At 47.8% G+C, this 21,591-nt stretch overlaps 2 protein-coding genes and 1 non-coding gene across 23 annotated transcripts in view; 1 reads left to right on the top strand and 2 right to left on the bottom strand.

The window, feature by feature from the left end:
• Positions 1–3,177: 3,177 nt before the first annotated feature.
• Positions 3,178–9,238, bottom strand: LOC110516869 (60S ribosomal protein L18a). Its single transcript, XM_036945510.1, has 5 exons — positions 9,119–9,238; positions 7,929–8,108; positions 6,686–6,815; positions 5,369–5,478; positions 3,178–3,331 (listed from the first exon to the last, which is right to left on the bottom strand). Exons 1-5 carry the CDS (start codon positions 9,134–9,136, stop codon positions 3,239–3,241), a joined length of 531 nt encoding a protein of 176 aa, XP_036801405.1. The 5' UTR covers positions 9,137–9,238; the 3' UTR covers positions 3,178–3,238.
• On the bottom strand, positions 8,235–8,369 carry LOC118938966. The gene has a single exon (XR_005036360.1). It is a non-coding gene; the product is annotated as a small nucleolar RNA SNORA68 (small nucleolar RNA).
• A 358-nt stretch (positions 9,239–9,596) lies between the features above and the next one.
• LOC110516867 (exportin-T-like) overlaps positions 9,597–21,591 on the top strand; it is a 60,927-nt gene continuing 48,932 nt past the window's right edge. For 20 of the 21 annotated variants that reach the window (XR_005036282.1, XR_005036279.1, XR_005036283.1 and 17 more), the window contains exons 1-2: positions 9,597–9,785; positions 20,569–20,802. Coding sequence is in view for 3 of the 21 variants with exons in the window: in XM_036945508.1 (XP_036801403.1) it covers positions 20,713–20,802 (90 nt within the window). In the remaining 18 variants the exon portion in view is untranslated. Of the gene's footprint in view, positions 9,786–13,311; positions 13,542–20,568; positions 20,803–21,591 lie in introns of all 21 variants that reach the window. The other variant, XM_036945507.1, reaches the window with a different exon arrangement.

Here is a 21,591-nt window from a genome sequence, read left to right as displayed (position 1 = left end):
ATACTGACTGGGTTTCTGATCAACACCAGATACTGACTGGGTTTCTGATCCACACCAGATACGGACTGGGTTTCTGATCCACACCAGATACTGACTGGGTTTCTGATCCACACCAGATACTGACTGGGTTTCTGATCAACACCAGATACTGACTGGTTTTCTGATCCACACCAGATACTGACTGGGTTTCTGGTCACACCAGATACTGACTGGGTTTCTGATCCACACCAGATACTGACTGGGTTTCTGATCGCACCAGATACTGACTGGGTTTCTGATCACACCAGATACTGACTGGGTTTCTGATCACACCAGATACTGACTGGTTTTCTGATCCACACCAGATACTGACTGGGTTTCTGATCCACACCAGATACTGACTGGGTTTCTGATCCACACCAGATACTGACTGGGTTTCTGATCCACACCAGATACTGACTGGTTTTCTGATCCACACCAGATACTGACTGGTTTTCTGATCCACACCAGATACTGACTGGGTTTCTGATCACACAAGATACTGACTGGGTTTCTGATCCACACCAGATACTGGCTGGGTTTCTGATCCACACCAGATACTGACTGGGTTTCTGATCCACACCAGATACTGACTGGGTTTCTGATCACACCAGATACTGACAGGTTTTCTGATCCACACCAGATACTGACTGGGTTTCTGGTCACACCAGATACTGACTGGGTTTCTGATCCACACCAGATACTGACTGGGTTTCTGGTCACACCAGATACTGACTGGGTTTCTGATCCACACCAGATACTGACTGGGTTTCTGATCCACACCAGATACTGACTGGGTTTCTGATCACACCAGATACTGACTGGGTTTCTGATCACACCAGATACTGACTGGGTTTCTGGTCACACCAGATACTGACTGGGTTTCTGATCCACACCAGATACTGACTGGGTTTCTGATCACACCAGATACTGACAGGTTTTCTGATCCACACCAGATACTGACTGGGTTTCTGATCCAAACCAGATACTGACTGGGTTTCTGATCCACACCAGATACTGACTGGGTTTCTGATCCACACCAGATACTGACTGGGTTTCTGATCCACACCAGATACTGACTGGTTTTCTGATCCACTCCAGATACTGACTGGGTTTCTGATCACACCAGATACTGACTGGGTTTCTGGTCACACCAGATACTGACTGGTTTTCTGATCCACACCAGATACTGACTGGGTTTCTGATCACACCAGATACTGACTGGGTTTCTGATCCACACCAGATACTGACTGGTTTTCTGATCCACACCATATACTAACTGGTTTTCTGATCACACCAGATACTGACTGGTTTTCTGATCCACACCAGATACTGACTGGTTTTCTGATCACACCAGATACTGACTGGTTTTCTGATCCACACCAGATACTGACTGGTTTTCTGATCCACACCAGATACTGACTGGGTTTCTGATCCACACCAGATACTGACTGGGTTTCTGATCCACACCAGATACTGACTGGTTTTCTGATCACACCAGATACTGACTGGGTTTCTGATCACACTAGATACTGACTGGGTTTCTGATCCACACCAGATACTGACTGGTTTTCTGATCCACACCAGATACTGACTGGTTTTCTGATCCACACCAGATACTGACTGGTTTTCTGATCACACCAGATACTGACTGGGTTTCTGATCCACACCAGATACTGACTGGGTTTCTGATCACACCAGATACTGACTGGTTTTCTGATCACACCAGATACTGACTGGGTTTCTGATCCACACCAGATACTGACTGGGTTTCTGATCCACACCAGATACTGACTGGGTTTCTGATCCACACCAGATACTGACTGGGTTTCTGATCCACACCAGATACTGACTGGGTTCCTGATCACACCAGATACTGACTGGGTTTCTGATCCATGACCTTTTGTTTCAGAAGGGCTTTCCAAGGGGATCTGTCAGGACCATGCCATCTGAAACCACTTGGAAACCTGTATTAAACTGCTATTAATACTGGTGCTACATTTCATCTGTCACTGAGCAACAATGTGTGTGTTCTCCTCTCTTCTCTGACAACACCGTATCCCATGTCTGGGCATTGACCGGTCACCGATATCCGTAGGTCTCCGTTACCCACATGAGATTGTTGAAAATGTATCCATTCATATTGCAAGTCAGCCTACATGTCTTGACACGTTAGCCAACAACCTAAAAGCACGTTAGAATGGAACAAAACTGACACCGGACTGGTACAGCTGTGATGTGACATTGGATTTAAGGTCTATTGAGTTGAGCAAAACAAATATTTACCTCAGATTTAGTCTCATCCGCGAATGGAAGACATGAAAGCGTCCCACGTGAAGTTTAACACAATTTCAATGGAGAATAACTTTCCTCGCTCATTTTACCGAATTGAGACTACATTCTCCTGCTCACTTTACCAAATTTACGGTTACCAAACTTACTTACCTGAAGCTTTGCCAGGTATTTAACCTTTAACGAAATCCCCGTCATGACAGTAAAACATCTATGACCGCGGTACCTCAGACAACCACGCGCTCGAGCCACGAGATGGCGCCAACTTACAGGAAATGGACATGCGGACAGTGTGTGTGCCACAAAACAACAAAATACATTAAAATATAAAGCATTTAAATACACAGTAAACATAACTAATGTTATGGGTATGGTTTCTTCACAAATATCAGTGGTGTGAAACTATGTCATCTTAGAACAAAACGCAAGAACTCTTAAAATGTGAGCTTCTACTGGATAAAGGGGGGTTAAAATGGCCTCTTCCAGGCCACTGCATATTACAACCTACAGATGATCCAGATGAGTTCAACCATGTTATTATGTGGTAACTTTTATCTTTCATATATTGATCAGCACTCATATGCAACGCATCATCTTTCTAAATGGTCATTATAAAGCCATAATTAGGGGCTGTTTTGTAGCAAATCTGTGACGATGGTCCAAACGTTCTCTCTTCACATTTCTGAATGTTATTAGTTAACTTTTCACATAATATCCACTGACAACCATTTCCCCCCTCCTGCAAAGCATGATGCAATCCAACTCATGACTCAGAGAAACTAGGCTTCACTTCAAACTTGCCGGAAGTATCACAAAACCAATTCTTAGCCAAACATGTACAAAAATTAAACTCAAAAACAAAATGGCTTCTTTTCTACAATTAGAATTTTTATTGTGCCGCACAAAGTGAAAACAGAGGTTTTTTCCTTTAGAAGAAGGTGTTTGGTCTCTTGGTGGTGAAGCGGGGCTTGTGTTGGCGACGCAGGACCCTGTGGGGCAGGGGGAACTTGATCTTGGAGTCCTGAGGAGAGGACAAGAGGAGATGTTTTAGGCAAAGACATCTGACGGGCAGAAGAAATGAGGCGAGGTGCTGGTTAGTCGGAGAAGAACACTTAAACGAAAAGGAGCGCCACACACTCAAAAGGAGGAGGTAAGATACAATAACCGAAAATCAAATCAAATTTTATTTGTCACATACACATGGTTAGCAGATGTTAATGCGATTGTAGCGAAATGCTTGCGCTTCTAGTTCCGACAATGCAGTAATAACCAACAAGTAATCTAACTAACAATTCCAAAACTACTGTCTTATACACAGTCTAAGGGGATAAAGAATATGTACATAAGGATAACAACGTTCAACGATTGCATCTGAGCTCCTAGCGTTTCCATTAAGAAAACAAGGCACACAGCCGCCATGCTAACACTTAGCTGGGTTTATTTGAACGGCAGAAACCTACAGTCATCATAACTACAATCATTTAAAAATCAAGTAGAAATATATAGAATTTGCCTTAAAGTGGCAGTGGGGGGGGGAGAGATAACTAGGGGATAAAAAACAGTTTTGCCGATCATCCATTGAAATTACAACACCATACTAATTTTACAGGCGGTAGCATCAGCATGGAGCCAGATTTAAAAACCCGCCAGGTTTTAAGACCAGGAACATTACACCTGGAAGAGGAATCTGGTGTTTTGTCTGGCAGGTTTTATATCCGGAGCGGACCAATACAGCGCCAGAGACCCGCGGCACATCAGACTCAGTTAAAACAGCTAAACGCAATACACCCTGGCATTACGATACGCTCACAATAACATTCACATTGGAGTCATTTAGCAGACGCTCTTTTTTCCAGAGCAACTATATAGACAGGGTACCAGTAGAGTCAATGTGCTGGGGTACAGGTTAGTAATGAGGCTATATAGACAGGGTACCAGTAGAGTCAATGTGCTGGGGTACAGGTTAGTAATGAGGCTATATAGACGGGGTACCAGTAGAGTCAATGTGCTGGGGTACAGGTTAGTAATGAGGCTATATACAGGGTACCAGTACCTAGTCAATGTGTGGGGGTACAGGTTAGTAATGAGGCTATATACAGGGGGTACCAGTAGAGTCAATGTGTGGGGGTACAGGTTAGTAATGAGGCTATATAGACAGGGTACCAGTAGAGTCAATGTGCTGGGGTACAGGTTAGTAATGAGGCTATATAGACGGGGTACCAGTAGAGTCAATGTGCTGGGGTACAGGTTAGTAATGAGGCTATATACAGGGGGTACCAGTAGAGTCAATGTGCTGGGGTACAGGTTAGTAATGAGGCTATATAGACAGGGTACCAGTAGAGTCAATGTGCTGGGGTACAGGTTAGTAATGAGGCTATATAGACGGGGTACCAGTAGAGTCAATGTGTGGGGGTACAGTTTAGTAATGAGGCTATATACAGGTGGTACCTGTACCGGGTCAATGTGTGGGGGTACAGGTTAGTTGAGGTACTATGTACATGTAGGTAGGGGTAAAGTGACTATGCATAGATAATAAACAGTGAGTAGCAGCAGTGTGCTCAGCAGTCTTGGGGGTAAGAAGCTATTAAGGACCCTCTTGGACCCAGACTTGGCGCAGAGAACAGTCTGACCTAGACCCGGTACCGTAGCACAGAGAACAGTCTGACCTAGACCCGGTACCGTGCCGTAGCACAGAGAACAGTCTGACCCAGACCCGGTACCGTAGCACAGAGAACAGTCTGACCTAGACCCGGTACCGTAGCACAGAGAACAGTCTGACCTCGGGCGGATGATATACGATGTGAGTTGACCTAGACCCGGTACCGGTACCTCGGGTGGATGATATACGATGTGAGTTGACCTAGACCCGGTCCCTCGGGTGGATGATATACGATGTGAGTTGACCTAGTTGACCTAGACCCGGTACCTCGGGTGGATGATATACGATGTGAGTTGACCTAGACCCGGTCCCGGTACCGTGCGGTAGCACCTCGGGTGGATGATATACGATGTGAGTTGACCTAGACCCGGTCCCTCGGGTGGATGTGAGAAGACTTACGTGGAACTGCTTGATGGCAGGTCTGCGGCATTTATTGGCAGCGATCTCCTGGACCTTCATGATGTGGATGGAGTGGGCACGGGCACGATGGCGAGCGCCCATATCACGATCTGGAGAACACAGACACAACATCAGAACAAAAACACCCAACTGTCCTCCTGGAAAACATATCACGATCTGGAGAACACAGACACAACATCAGAACAAAAACACCCAACTGTCCTCCTGGAAAACATATCACGATCTGGAGAACACAGACACAACATCAGAATAACAAAAACACAGCTAGTGGCAACGACACCCAACTGCCCTCCTGGAAGACTGGCCAAGTTAGTATTTACCCCCCCCAAGAAAGATTTATCAAGACCTTTAGGAGGGAAAATTAAGCAACGTCTCACTGATTTAATTTCAGGCCTGCTGCTGGGGGGGGGGGGGGGGGGGGGGGCAGATTAGGTTCATGTCTCAAAGCTTTAGGTGTGGATTGTAGAACGTTGGTTTCACTTCCAGGAGCACGTGTAGCTGCTGGAAGACAACAGCGTTCTGAAGGTTTGATTTCTGACACGACAAGATCAGACACAGTAGGCCTGTAAATGATCTCCGGCCTGGGCTCCAGCTAAGCACCTGGCTTGCCAACTAAGATGTACTGAGTTAAATAAATTTGGTTTGCTAACTTCCTAGCTAAGTATTAGATGGCAACATCAAGCTTCTAGGTTACAGCAGAGATAATTAATCTCCTCCTGGATCAAGATCCCGGTTGACTACAGACTACATTGTTTGTGTCGCAGATGTATTTATTTGGGGGGGTGCAACTTAGGTACACTTCCGATAGTACCGGTATGATACAGAAACGGTATGTACATCTGCATAGCACCCAAACCCAACACACAGAGACAACGCACAGAGACACGTTGGGTTTATGTGCCAACTCAACATTCACACCGTTAACTCTAAATTCACTCCCCGTTCTCCTGGGACGGATCTACAGCAGCTACAAGCTGTTTCCCTAAACATCTATCATGAGGAACCGTCTAATAATGATCACAGATCTTATAAATGTCTGTCCAACGCATCAATGGGTTAAACCCAGTGTTCTCCAGACTGTCAGACAGACTGGGGCCAAACAGGGACATACTTACAGCACTGGGTGACAGTCCAGTGTTCTCCAGACTGTCAGACAGACTGCAGGACATGGAGCCACACTAGGACATACTTACAGCACTGGGTGACAGTCCAGTGTTCTCCAGACTGTCAGACAGACTGCAAGACATGGGGCCACACTGGGACATACTCTCCAGACTGTCAGACAGACATACTCACAGCACTGGGTGACTGCTGCAGAGGTGGTCAGGTCTCTGTATTCTCGGTACATGTTGTGGGTTCCGCTACGGGAGTCGTAACGCAACCAGATGCCAAAGTTCTTCACCTTCAGGGGAGTCTTCTCGTGCACCTGAGACAGAGGTGGGGGAAATAACAGTTCATTAGACAAGGTTCAACTTCCTGACTGACACCTAATTGGCAGACAGGAAGGTGTATCATTATATCAGTTCAATGTTAGTCCTAAACAGATTGTTGGTTTTCTGTAGCCCCGTGAAATCAGCTAAAAACAAGCTGAATAACTCATGTTATTCACCCAATGCAGCCGAAACTCGTCGGTTTAAAAAAACCCGTTGTTTCTATTGAACAAACTAATAAAGGCATTTTAATGAATTATATGACGAGTGCCTTGGTCCTCCTTTCTTATTGCATGTCACATCTATTGAATAACATCCCCTGTACCGTGAATAAGACCTAGTCTACATCTCCATTTAATTAAGTTTATCTAGAAATGTTCCTTTCAAGTAAATTATTAAAACTGAGTTTTTACTAATCTACAAAAGAACAATCCAATCAAATGTATGATTGATTCATTGTGCGTCACCCATAACACAACGGATTTGGCCGTCACTGTAAATAAGAATTTGTTCTTAAGTGAGTTGCCTAGTTAAATAAAGGCTAAAGTAAAAAGAAACCAAATGAAATAAAAACTCCAAGATACAGAACAGTAGCTGAGTTCCTCCATCTGGATCAGGTGCCATTTTTTTGGTTTGTTTGCTGTGGCATCGTTTTGAATATCGAGTATTGTGATGATACTGAGTATCCTGACACTGAAGCAGGTAGCCAAGTCTAAATTCAGGTATCGTGACAACACTGGTGTACATGCATAGCCTTTACTCATGTTTACCCTGAAAACGTCTCATTTCTCCAGGAGAGGATCACCAGACAAACAATGCATCGATTGATTTTTTACATATAAATCTAATACCGGTCAAACGCATCAACAGTTTCTTTTCTCCTGTAATCTCTCTTTAAAGGGCAGTGTCTTTAAACTACTTCATGTGTGCAACAGTAATACTGACTTCCAGCCAGACCACTGACACCATCCATTTCCATAATAGTTTATTGGCACATAATAAAATCTCAGTAAATAGAAAACACATGCATTCAATACTGGTGAATCTTGGCAGTTCATTTGTTTCCCCAATCCCACCCATGAGCCCACCCCGTCCCCTGTGCTACCTACCAGACCACAGTAGACTGTCTCTCCGTTGGCCTTCTTCATCTTCCTCAGCTGGGAGACAAAGTACCAGAAGCGAGACTTGGCCACCACGTGGTTAGGAGCGAAGATCCTCATGCGGTAGAGAGGAGGGGTGGGGTTCTTAACCGAGGGCAGGAGGCGCCCAACGACTTTGTACTCCCTAAGCTGTGTGGATGGAGCAGGAGAGGAAGAAATGTGAGTAACGTGCAATACAATGTCCATAGTTGTCCATAGATACCAGTTGCTAACTTGAAGACTATGATGGATACTGGATAAGACGCATAAGTATTAAAATGTTGAACCTTGGATTCACTTTCAACGGCACATCAGCATCAGAGAAAGGCGACAAGGTACATCATGTTGATTTTAGCACACCTGACAAGATCATACCATTTATTTGATATGGCCTTTGGGTTAGGGTGCATTGCAATTCGTAAATCTAAATTAAATGAATACAATGCATGACATTACCTACAGTCAACTGCAAGGATGTCAACATTGCGTTTGCTTCATGTACCAGGCGCAATGTATTTAGCTTGGTAGCCAGCCAATCTTAGCCTGCTAACTTTGATATTTTACAGTTCTGAATGACACTAGCTAGCTATAGCTAACAACTACTTCCAGTTAACAACCCAACTAATGACTTGTTTCGGGATTGAGAAACAGGATGGGCAGCTAACATGTGTCTGGAGAGGATAATTAGCTACGAGAAGTAAATTCCCTAACTGGCCAAGTTACCCGACTAGCAACGCGGCCTACGCCTGGCCAGGTATGTGGCAACTAGCTTACTAAAGTTAGCAATCTAGGCTACTAGATACATGTTAGTTAGCACTTCGCGGACATTTTAACACACTTTGAGAAGAAGTGTACAAGTTGTTTGGAGGTGGCTAAATACATAAGACGGGCATATTTGTTTGGTTCACTGTTGCCACATATTTTCCTAACTAGCTGCATTGTTTCTCTATGGGCTCCACATGGTTCAAAATCTTAAACGTGGACGCCATGTTACAGCCGCGGAGGCTTCCGTTTTTTAAAGCCGAAAAAATGGAACTATTTATATCGATTTAGCATCATGTGACTACATAATTCAAACGATTGAAGCAATGTGTGCTCAAATCTGTCTATATAACTGGCTTTCTGTGATTTAAAAAGGTTGAATAAACAATTTTACATACTGTGCCAGACGCCTTCATGGTGTCTCGCTGACTGCGAACTGGGAAAGAGGAAGTAGTAGGGCGGAGACTCCGGATGTGAAGTACAAAAAGGGGCGGGATCCAACGCTTTAATTCCTCTGATTGGTTCGCCGTCCAGAGCGTTTATGAGCTTTTTTTAATGAACGTTTATTTATATTTTAAGCTATAATTTTATCAGTATCTTTGACATTGTCAACGACAGTCAATCTTTGACTGTATCAGAGAGTAGAAGTAGTAGAACCACCTCATATCTAATAAATAAGATTTATCTAATCAATCTGTCAGAATAGTCAAATATTCCCTTTCAAAACATTTATGGAATTGTTATCAGAAGAGGGATCCTCCAAAAAAACATATATCTAGCCACAGACTTGTCGTGAAGGAAATTACGTTTATTTAAAACACGTTTTATTGGAAATAAAATAATTTGTGGGGGAGAACTTCTTCCTGTGGTCATGACCCCAACGAAAATGTGACGTTTCCCGTTCCGTTGAATCGACACGCCGCAAGAAATCGACTCCTGAAATTCCTGCTCTGAACCCTTAGCCGAGCTAAACAGACAAACTCGAAGTGCTTTTTTGGGTAATTCCTGACGATTTAGGGATGTACTGACGGACGGAGACGATGGAGATAAAAGTATAACAATAAGGTGAGATATTATAAAATATCGGTTTACTTCTGAATTGACTTTGTTCAACGGGCCTCGGGAGTCTTTCACCGGGAGCGTTATGGTGGCTCAATGTGCGGTAAACGTGTGCTGATGATACCGGAGGAAAAACAGTCTGCCGTAGCTCTAACGTTAATTTGATGTTGTGACGTTTTGATAGTACAAGTATAAAAACCTGTATTTAACGTTGTTACCTTGTTTCATTTAAACGAAACTAGTTAGATATCCAGCTAACGTTATGCGACCAAGCCAGAACAACACACACAAGGGCAACTTTTTATGAGGAGTGGCTGACCAGACGGCCAGTCGGTATTTCGGTGCCAACTGTCCAGCCGCTAGCTAGTTAACGTTAGTCAATACTAGGTAACCGGCATCTAAGTCAAAATAGTTTATTAGCCCTCGCAAGGCTGCCGGCCCAGACAGCATCCCGCGTCCTCAGAGCATATGTAGACCAGCTGGCTGGAGTGTTTACGGACGGATTCAGTCTCTCCCTACCCCAATTACTTCAAGATGTCCACCATTGTTCCTTTACCCAAGAAGGCAAAAGTACCTGAACTAAATGACCATCGCCCCACTGCACTCACTTCTGTCACTTCTGTCATCTTACCCGAAGCCCTAAACCCACTAGTTAAGGATCATATCTCCTGCACCTTACCCGAAGCCCTAAACCCACTAGTTAAGGATCATATCATCTTACCCGAAGCCCTAAACACACTAGTTAAGGATCACATCACCTTACCTGAAGCCCTAGACCCACTAGTTAGAGATCACATCATCTTACCTGAATCCCTAGACCGTCTACAATTTGTGTGCCGCCCCAACAGATTACTCAATTGCCGTCGCATGCACACTGCCCTATCCCATCTGGACAAGATGAATACCTATGTAAGAATGCTGTTCATCGACTACAGCGCAGCTTTCAACACCATAGTGCCCTCCAAGCTCATCACTGAGCTCGGGGTCCTGGTTCTGAGCCCAGCCCTATGTAACTGGGTGCTAGATCCCCTCCTGTACTGCTTGGCTGTGCACGTCTCCAACGCAATCATCAAGTTTGCTGATGACACAACAGTGGTAGTGCTGATTTGCCAACAATGACAAGACAGCCTACAGGGAGGAGGGGAGGGCCCTGGCGGAGTGGTGCCAGGACAATAACCTCTTACCTCAACATAACGGAAGGAGCTGATTGTGGACTTCAGGAGACAACAGAGAGATCACACCCCCATCCACATCGATGGGCCACAGTGGAGAGGGTGAACATGTTTCAGGTTCCTCAGCGTGCACTGACAACCTGAAATGATCCATCCACACAGACAATGTGGTGAAGAAGACACAGCGACTGCCTCTTCAACCTCCAGGAGGCTGAAGAAATTAGGCGTGGCCCATAAGATCCTCACATTCTTTTACAGATGCGCCATTGAGAGCATCCTGTCTGTCGGGCTGTATCACCACCTGGTACGGCACCTGAACAGAGCGAACTGTCTATGACTTGGGTGATTGGAGTCTTTGACAATTTTTGGGCCTTCCTCTGACACCGCCTGGTATAGAGGTCCTGGATGGCAGGAAGCTTGGCCCCAGTGATTTACTGGGCCGTACACACTACCCTCTCTAGTGCTTTATGGTCAGATGCCGAGCAGTTGCCATTAGGGAGGCACGATCGTAACATATCGTAAAAGGGCGATATTAGCTAAACATGCCAACGTTAATATCGGCCCAATGTCTTGTTTAACGCCGATGCCAAAGCTGACGTGCATACCTATATAACGAAGATACATGACATAATGACGCCAAGTAGATTTTTTGCGCTACATTGTGCAAAATAGCATTCCTAACCTAGCCCACAATGTCTGCTGTGTGGATCGACCAGTCAACAAGTCCAGCAGTCATTTGAAAGAATAAGAATTTCAGCGAGACGACTCAAAGGTGAAATCCATTAACACCAAGATAATGGAGTTCATTCCCCTTGACAATCAACCGTTCCCTGTCGTGGGTGTTGTCTTTCGCCGATTGGTCGAGCACCGGTACACAGTGGGTGTTGTCTTTCGCCGATTGGTCGAGCACCGGTACACACTACCAAGTGTGATATTTTTCAGATGTTACCGGAGTTACACAGTAATAGTGTCACTGCTATTAGCTTCACAACATACTACGGAACGCCGTTTGGGTCTTTGCGTGTCAAAAAGATACAGTAGCTCTGTCAAAGCTGTACAAAGAAGTCTGCAACAGCGGCCACGAACGATGTGTTTACAATACCGCGTTGGTAATAAAGCATCATCTGTTCAACCGCAACTTCTGGGGTAGCTAGCTTTAGCTTGGTACCTAGCTAGCTTTAGCTTAGTACCTAGCTAGCTTTAGCTTAGTACCTAGCTAGCTTTAGCTTAGTACCTAGCTAGCTTTAGCTTAGTACCTAGCTAGCTTTAGCTTGGTACCTAGCTAGCTTTAGCTTGGTACCTAGCTAGCTTTAGCTTGGTACCTAGCTAGCTTTAGCTTGGTACCTAGCTAGCTTTAGCTTGGTACCTAGCTAGCTTTAGCTTGGTACCTAGCTAGCTTTAGCTTGGTACCTAGCTAGCTTTAGCTTGGTACCTAGCTAGCTTTAGCTTGGTACCTAGCTAGCTTTAGCTTGGTACCTAGCTAGCTTTAGCTTGGTACCTAGCTAGCTTTAGCTTGGTACCTAGCTAGCTTTAGCTTGGTACCTAGCTAGGTACCAAGCTAAAGCTAGCTATCTTCAGCTTGGTACCTAGCTAGCCCCAATACAACCAGCCTGAAAACTATGACCAGTAGAAACTGCAGTCACTTTCATTATTCTAAGCAATGATTTAGGGATCCTTGTGAGTAAGTAATAGCTAGGTTGCCACTTGCTGTTCACCTATTGAAATTGAACTTCAGTTGATGAAAATAAATAGGTAGCCAGCTACCCTGTTGCCCAAAGCTAACGTTATAAGCAGCCAGCTAGCTTCATCTGGCTAGTGAGGCTCGACCGGACCGGGTTATGTGTTGAAGCTAGCCACAATAAGGATTAGGCACAATAGTGGAATTTGCAGTTTGCCTTCAAAATAAAAGTATGTCATTGACAGGGATGCAAATTTATACAAACAGTAGAATTATGCCATGCTTTTATTTTGAAGGCAAACCGCAAAGTACACTATTGTGGCTAATCCTTATTGTAGCTAGCTTCACATAGATGGGTCCGACCACCATTAACCAAATAAGAACTGTCTGTTGGTTATTTTAGATGATGACACCTAGCTAGATAGTTGGCCAGATATCTATAGCTACTGAAACAGATGGTTGTTTTTCTATGTTTTTGGGGAAGAACATTGTTTGCCTCCATGAGCTAGCTAGCTTTCTTAAACGACCAGCACTGTAGGTGCGCGAGACAACTTGACCAGCATCATAGCAACGATGATGAATCGTTGTGATATGTGAAATACGAGGGATCGTCTAATCAATGTGTAACAACTACGTAAACAATGTATTAATGCGTAACATTATCATGTGACGTCAAATTCAGGTCCTGATTGGTCAACAAGCTTCATTGACGTGTTTTAATACAAACAGCGTTCCGTAGCAACGTCCCCAACGGCGTTCCGTAGCAACGTCCCCAACGGCGTTCCGTAGCAACGGCCCCAGCGGCGTTCCGTAGCAACGGCCCCAGCGGCGTTCCGTAGCAACAGCCCCAGCGGCGTTCCGTAGCAATCCTGGTTGAGAATGAAATGACTGAACAACCAAACAGCACAGCAAGTAAGTGAAATAAAAAGATATTGATTATGTTTTCACTGGTAATGGGGACATACGTAAATGCCAACAAATTAGCTTTTGGGTCAGTGTGGTGTGTGTGTGTGTGTGTAACCTTTATTTAACTAGCAAGTCAGTTAAGAACGCATTCTTATTTACAATGACTGCCTACCTCAGCCAAACCCAGACGAAGCTGGGCTAATTGTGAGCCGCACTATGGGACTCCCAATCACGGCCGGATGTGGTACAGCCTGGATTCGAACCAGGGACTGTAGTGATGCCTCTTGCTCTGAGATGCAGTGCCTTAGACCTCTGCATCCGCGTTAACTATTTAACTATAAGGCTTAAAAGGCCGCCAACATTTTTAGTATCGTTCTAATTGTTTTTGGCAAGGGAAATATTGTATATCGGTATCAGCCAAGAAGATGAGAACATCCTGACCGGTTGCATCACTGCCTGGTGTGGCAACCGCTCGTTGGCTAAGGGCTTGTCTGTAAACATTTCACAGTACGGTCTACACCTGTTTGTATTCGGCGCATGGGACAAATAACATTATGATTTGATCATCAAGGACCTCAGCCACCCGAGCCACTGCCTGTTCTCCCCTCTACCATCTAGAAGATCATCAAGGACCCCAGCCATCCGAGCCACTGCCTGTTCTCCCCTCTACCATCTAGAAGATCATCAAGGACCCCAGCCACCCGAGCCACTGCCTGTTCTCCCCTCTACCATCTAGAAGATCATCAAGGACCCGAGCCACTGCCTGTTCTCCCTTCTACCATCTAGAAGATCATCAAGGACCCCAGCCACCCGAGCCACTGCCTGTTCTCCCCTCTACCATCTAGAAGATCATCAAGGACCCCAGCCACCCGAGCCACTGCCTGTTCTCCCCTCTACCATCTAGAAGATCATCAAGGACCCCAGCCACCCGAGCCACTGCCTGTTCTCCCCTCTACCATCTAGAAGATCATCAAGGACCCGAGCCACTGCCTGTTCTCCCCTCTACCATCTAGAAGATCATCAAGGACCCCAGCCACCCGAGCCACTGCCTGTTCTCCCTTCTACCATCTAGAAGATCATCAAGGACCCCAGCCACTGCCTGTTCTCCCCTCTACCATCTAGAAGATCATCAAGGACCCCAGCCACCCGAGCCACTGCCTGTTCTCCCCTCTACCATCTAGAAGATCATCAAGGACCCCAGCCACTGCCTGTTCTCCCCTCTACCATCTAGAAGATCATCAAGGACCCCAGCCACTGCCTGTTCTCCCCTCTACCATCTAGAAGATCATCAAGGACCCCAGCCACCCGAGCCACTGCCTGTTCTCCCCTCTACCATCTAGAAGATCATCAAGGACCCCAGCCACTGCCTGTTCTCCCCTCTACCATCTAGAAGATCATCAAGGACCCCAGCCACTGCCTGTTCTCCCCTCTACCATCTAGAAGATCATCAAGGACCCCAGCCACCCGAGCTACTGCCTGTTCTCCCCTCTACCATCTAGAAGATCATCAAGGACCCCAGCCACTGCCTGTTCTCCCTTCTACCATCTAGAAGATCATCAAGGACCCCAGCCACTGCCTGTTCTCCCCTCTACCATCTAGAAGATCATCAAGGACCCCAGCCACTGCCTGTTCTCCCCTCTACCATCTAGAAGATCATCAAGGACCCCAGCCACCCGAGCCACTGCCTGTTCTCCCCTCTACCATCTAGAAGATCATCAAGGACCCCAGCCACCCGAGCCACTGCCTGTTCTCCCTTCTACCATCTAGAAGATCATCAAGGACCCGAGCCACTGCCTGTTCTCCCCTCTACCATCTAGAAGATCATCAAGGACCCCAGCCACCCGAGCCACTGCCTGTTCTCCCCTCTACCATCTAGAAGATCATCAAGGACCCCAGCCACCCGAGCCACTGCCTGTTCTCCCCTCTACCATCTAGAAGATCATCAAGGACCCGAGCCACTGCCTGTTCTCCCTTGTACCATCTAGAAGATCATCAAGGACCCCAGCCACCCAATCCACTGCCTGTTCTCCCCTCTACCATCTAGAAGATCATCAAGGACCCGAGCCACTGCCTGTTCTCCCCTCTACCATCTAGAAGATCATCAAGGACCCCAGCCACCCAATCCACTGCCTGTTCTCCCCTCTACCATCTAGAAGATCATCAAGGACCCCAGCCACTGCCTGTTCTCCCTTCTACCATCTAGAAGATCATCAAGGACCCCAGCCACTGCCTGTTCTCCCTTCTACCATCTAGAAGATCATCAAGGACCCCAGCCACCCGAGCCACTGCCTGTTCTCCCCTCTACCATCTAGAAGATCATCAAGGACCCGAGCCACTGCCTGTTCTCCCCTCTACCATCTAGAAGATCATCAAGGACCCCAGCCACCCGAGCCACTGCCTGTTCTCCCCTCTACCATCTAGAAGATCATCAAGGACCCCAGCCACTGCCTGTTCTCCCCTCTACCATCTAGAAGATCATCAAGGACCCCAGCCACCCGAGCCACTGCCTGTTCTCCCCTCTACCATCTAGAAGATCATCAAGGACCCGATCCACTGCCTGTTCTCCCCTCTACCATCTAGAAGATCATCAAGGACCCCAGCCACCCGAGCCACTGCCTGTTCTCCCTTCTACCATCTAGAAGGTGGAGACAGTACATGTGCATCGAAGCTGGGACAGAGAAACTGAACAACAGCTTCTATCTCCAGGCCATCAGACTGTTAGTCTCCGCCCAGTACCCTGCCCTGAACTTTAGTCACTGTTACTAGCCTGCTACCACCCGGTGCTCTAGCCCGCTACCACCCGGTGCTCTAGCCCGCTACCACCCGGTACTCTAGCCCGCTACCACCCGGTGCTCTAGCCCGCTACCACCCGGTGCTCTAGCCCGCTACCACCCGGTGCTCTAGCCCGCTACCACCCGGTGCTCTAGCCCGCTACCACCCGGTGCTCTAGCCCGCTACCACCCGGTGCTCTAGTAACATTATATATTACTGCACTGTTAACTAGAAACACAAACATTATATATTACTGTACTGTTGGAGCTAGAAACATTATATATTACTGTACTGTTGGAGCTAGAAACACAAACATTATATATTACTGTACTGTTGGAGTTAGAAACAAACATTTATATATTACTGTACTGTTGGAGTTAGAAACACAAACATTATATATTACTGTACTGTTGGAACTAGAAAGACAAGCATTCGCTGCACCTGTTATGATATCTGTGTACTTAACTGATTAGAAATATTGAGTCCATGTTGCATCATGCTAGCTATGTGTTGTGTAACTGTTAGTTACTGGGTACAGCAGGGGAACTGGGGTTAGCCCCCGGGTACAGCAGGGGAACTGGGGTTAGCCGCCGGGTACAGCAGGGGAACTGGGGTTAGCCGCAGGGGAACTGGGGTTAGCCCCCGGGTACAGCAGGGGAACTGGGGTTAGCCCCCGGGTACAGCAGGGGAACTGGGGTTAGCCCCCGGGTACAGCAGGGGAACTGGGGTTAGCCGCCGGGTACAGCAGGGGAACTGGGGTTAGCCGCAGGGGAACTGGGGTTAGCCGCCGGGTACAGCAGGGGAACTGGGGTTAGCCGCCGGGTACAGCAGGGGAACTGGAGTTAGCCGCCGGGTACAGCAGGGGAACTGGGGTTAGCCCCCGGGTACAGCAGGGGAACTGGGGTTAGCCCCCGGGTACAGCAGGGGAACTGGGGTTAGCCCCCGGGTACAGCAGGGGAACTGGGGTTAGCCCCCGGGTACAGCAGGGGAACTGGGGTTAGCCGCCGGGTACAGCAGGGGAACTGGGGTTAGCCCCCGGGTACAGCAGGGGAACTGGGGTTAGCCCCCGGGTACAGCAGGGGAACTGGGGTTAGCCCCCGGGTACAGCAGGGGAACTGGGGTTAGACCCCGGGTACAGCAGGGGAACTGGGGTTAGCCCCCGGGTACAGCAGGGGAACTGGGGTTAGCCCCCGGGTACAGCAGGGGAACTGGGGTTAGCCCCCGGGTACAGCAGGGGAACTGGGGTTAGCCGCCGGGTATTGTTCATTATGTAGAGTGGAGAGGCCAGTTCCAGGGTCTGTCCCAGTTCCAGGGTCTGTCTGGCCCTCCCATCAACACCTACGTGTTTCTGTTGACTCAGCGTTACTCTCTTTGTCTGTGTGTGTGTGTGTGTCAAACAATATTAGCCACACACACACGCTGACACTCGCAGTGCCATGCAGGTCACTACACTGCTGTGCTCGTTAGCTACTGTTGTGCAGCTGTCCTGGGCATGCTGGTCAGCTGCCACTGAGTCAATGACTCAATCACAAAATTGAACTCAACAGCACCACTAGCTAATGAGTGGAGACTAGCTCTATGCTAAGGATCTATGCTAAGGAGTGGAGACTAGCTCTATGCTAAGGAGTGGAGACTAGCTCTATGTTAAGGATCTATGCTAAGGAGTGGAGACTAGCTCTATGCTAAGGAGTGGAGACTAGCTCTATGCTAAGGAGTGGAGACTAGCTCTATGCTAAGGAGTGGAGACTAGCTCTATGCTAAGGAGTGGAGACTAGCTCTGTGCTAAGGAGTGGAGACTAGCTCTGTGCTAAGGAGTGGAGACTAGCTCTGTGCTAAGGAGTGGAGACTGGCTCTGTGCTAAGGAGTGGAGACTGGCTCTGTGCTAAGGAGTGGAGACTGGCTCTGTGCTAAGGAGTGGAGACTGGCTCTGTGCTAAGGAGTGGAGACTGGCTCTGTGCTAAGGAGTGGAGACTGGCTCTGTGCTAAGGAGTGGAGACTGGCTCTGTGCTAAGGAGTGGAGACTGGCTCTGTGCTAAGGAGTGGAGACTGGCTCTGTGCTAAGGAGTGGAGACTGGCTCTGTGCTAAGGAGTGGAGACTGGCTCTGTGCTAAGGAGTGGAGACTGGCTCTGTGCTAAGGAGTGGAGACTGGCTCTGTGCTAAGAAGTGGAGACTGGCTCTGTGCTAAGAAGTGGAGACTGGCTCTGTGCTAAGAAGTGGAGACTGGCTCTACGCTAAGAAGTGGAGACTGGCTCTATGCTAAGAAGTGGAGACTGGCTCTACGCTAAGAAGTGGAGACTGGCTCTACGCTAAGAAGTGGAGACTGGCTCTACGCTAAGAAGTGGAGACTGGCTCTATGCTAAGAAGTGGAGACTGGCTCTATGCTAAGAAGTGGAGACTGGCTCTATGCTAAGAAGTGGAGACTGGCTCTATGCTAAGAAGTGGAGACTGGCTCTATGCTAAGAAGTGGAGACTGGCTCTATGCTAAGAAGTGGAGACTGGCTCTACGCTAAGAAGTGGAGACTGGCTCTACGCTAAGAAGTGGAGACTGGCTCTACGCTAAGAAGTGGAGACTGGCTCTACGCTAAGAAGTGGAGACTGGCTCTACGCTAAGAAGTGGAGACTGGCTCTACGCTAAGAAGTGGAGACTGGCTCTATGCTAAGAAGTGGAGACTGGCTCTACGCTAAGAAGTGGAGACTGGCTCTACGCTAAGAAGTGGAGACTGGCTCTATGCTAAGAAGTGGAGACTGGCTCTATGCTAAGAAGTGGAGACTGGCTCTATGCTATGCGCTATAAAGTTTCAGTGGTTATTTAAGTTATCCATACTTTTTTATCTACTCATCATACCTGCCGTTTGGTAAACAGGTGGGTTTGAATGTATTCCATAGATTACAATGGGTTTCAAATCTGGCTATATAATATGACTTTTACCATCATTCTTCTTCCTTGTGTGTTGTTGTGGTTGGTAACGTGTGTGTGTGTGTGTGTGTGTGTATTGTTGTGGTTGGTAATGTGTGTGTGTGTGTGTGTATCCATAACAGTGTTCAGTAAATTCTCAGACTTTCAAATCATTATTATTAGTGATGGGGGGGGGGGAGTTGATCATTACATATCAGGATATTTATTTTGGATGATATCACAGTATAGTTTTGCGTTAGTTGTCTGTACCTGCACCAAAACTGCAGTTTGTTTCCGTCATAACTTGTCATAACTCTTTTTAAATGGGGAGACATTTTGTTTTCAGAACTGATCAAAACTAGTTCTCGGGCCTCCAGAGTGGCGCGGCGGTCTAAGGTACGCATCGCATTGCTTGTGGCATCATTACAGACCCGGGTTCGATCCCAGGCTGTGTCACAGCCGGCCGTGACCGGGAGACCTTATGAGGCGACGCACAATTGGCCCAGCGTCGTCCGGGTTAGGGGAGGGTTTGGCCCAGCGTCGTCCGGGTTAGGGGAGGGTTTGGCCCAGCGTCGTCCGGGTTAGGGGAGGGTTTGGCCCAGCGTCGTCCGGGTTAGGGGAGGGTTTGGCCCAGCGTCGTCCGGGTTAGGGGAGGGTTTGCCCCAGCGTCGTCCGGGTTAGGGGAGGGTTTGGCCCAGCGTCGTCCGGGTTAGGGGAGGGTTTGGCCCAGCGTCGTCCGGGTTAGGGGAGGGTTTGGCCGGCCAGGATGTCCTTGTCCCATTCGCGCTCTAGCGACTCCTTGTGGCGGGCAAGGATGTCCTTGTCCAGTTCGCGCTCTAGACTCCTTGTGGCGGGCCAGGTGCCTGTAAGCTGACTTCGGTCGCCAGCTGGAAGATATTTCCTCCGACACATTGGTGCGGCTGGCTTCTGGGTTAAGCGAGCAGTGTGTCAAGAAGCAGTGCGGCTTGGCAGGGTCGTGTTTCGGAGGACGCACGGCTCTCGACCTTCGCCTCTCCTGAGTCCGTACGGGAGTTGCAGCAATGGGACGAGACTGCACCTACCAATTTGGATATCACGAAATTGGGGAGAAAATTAGTTAAACGTTTTATTTTTTGTATTTTTTTTTACAAAAGCTTGTTTTCTTGTCGCTCTGCATTAGACATATTGGTGAGCGATATGTTTGGAACATCAAATTGCAATAAAATGACAGTATCGAGTCACAGTTTATATATAGAATCTCAATGCATATGGAGAATCGCAATATACATCATATTGGCACCTACGTTTCGTGATATCGTATTGTGAGGTCCCTGGCAATTCCCAGCCCTTATTATTATTGTTGATGTTATTTTTGTTGTGTGTAGATGTGCCTGGCCTGCCGGAGGGCAGCAACAGAAGACAGTGAAACTACCGTGGAGGGGAGCAGCAGAGGACGGTGAAACTACCGTGGAGGGGAGCAACAGAAGACGGTGAAACTACCGTGGAGGGTAGCAGCAGAAGACCTTCTCATGGCCTGCCAGTCTGTCTCCATCATCAACATGGACGAGCAGGCCCTGCTGGGGCTCAACCCTAACGCAGATGCCTGCTATAGGCAGAAGGTAAGTCTCATTACACTGTTTGTGTGTGTGTAGTTCATTCATGTGCTTGTAGAGGACAAATCTTGCGGATCCAAATGCTTTGGCTCCTGCAAATGATTCTTAGAGCCATGTCGACTGACCCATGTAGACTGACCCATGTAGACTCTCCATCCAGGGGACTTGAACCAGCGCTCTGTCCCGTCAGACTCTCCATCCAGGGGACTTGAACCAGCGCTCTGTCTCATCAGACTCTCCATCCAGGGGACTTGAACCAGCGCTCTGTCTCGTCAGACTCTCCATCCAGGGGACTTGAACCAGCGCTCTGTCTCGTCAGACTCTCCATCCAGGGGACTTGAACCAGCGCTCTGTCTCGTCAGACTCTCCATCCAGGGGACTTGAACCAGCGCTCTGTCTCGTCAGACTCTCCATCCAGGGGACTTGACAACCAGCGCTCTGTCTCGTCAGACTCTCCATCCAGGGGACTTGAACCAGCGCTCTGTCTCGTCAGACTCTCCATCCAGGGGACTTGACAACCAGCGCTCTGTCTCGTCAGACTCTCCATCCAGGGGACTTGAACCAGCGCTCTGTCTCGTCAGACTCTCCATCCAGGGGACTTGAACCAGCGCTCTGTCTCGTCAGACTCTCCATCCAGGGGACTTGAACCAGCGCTCTGTCTCGTCAGACTCTCCATCCAGGGGACTTGAACCAGCGCTCTGTCTCGTCAGACTCTCCATCCAGGGGACTTGAACCAGCGCTCTGTCTCGTCAGACTCTCCATCCAGGGGACTTGAACCAGCGCTCTGTCTCGTCA

The sequence above is a fragment of the Oncorhynchus mykiss genome, chromosome 15, assembly GCF_013265735.2.
Source record: "Oncorhynchus mykiss isolate Arlee chromosome 15, USDA_OmykA_1.1, whole genome shotgun sequence".
Classification (NCBI taxonomy): Eukaryota; Metazoa; Chordata; class Actinopteri; order Salmoniformes; family Salmonidae; genus Oncorhynchus; species Oncorhynchus mykiss.
Note: the sequence above shows the minus strand (reverse complement) of the source record. Positions and strands in the feature narration are given on the sequence as shown.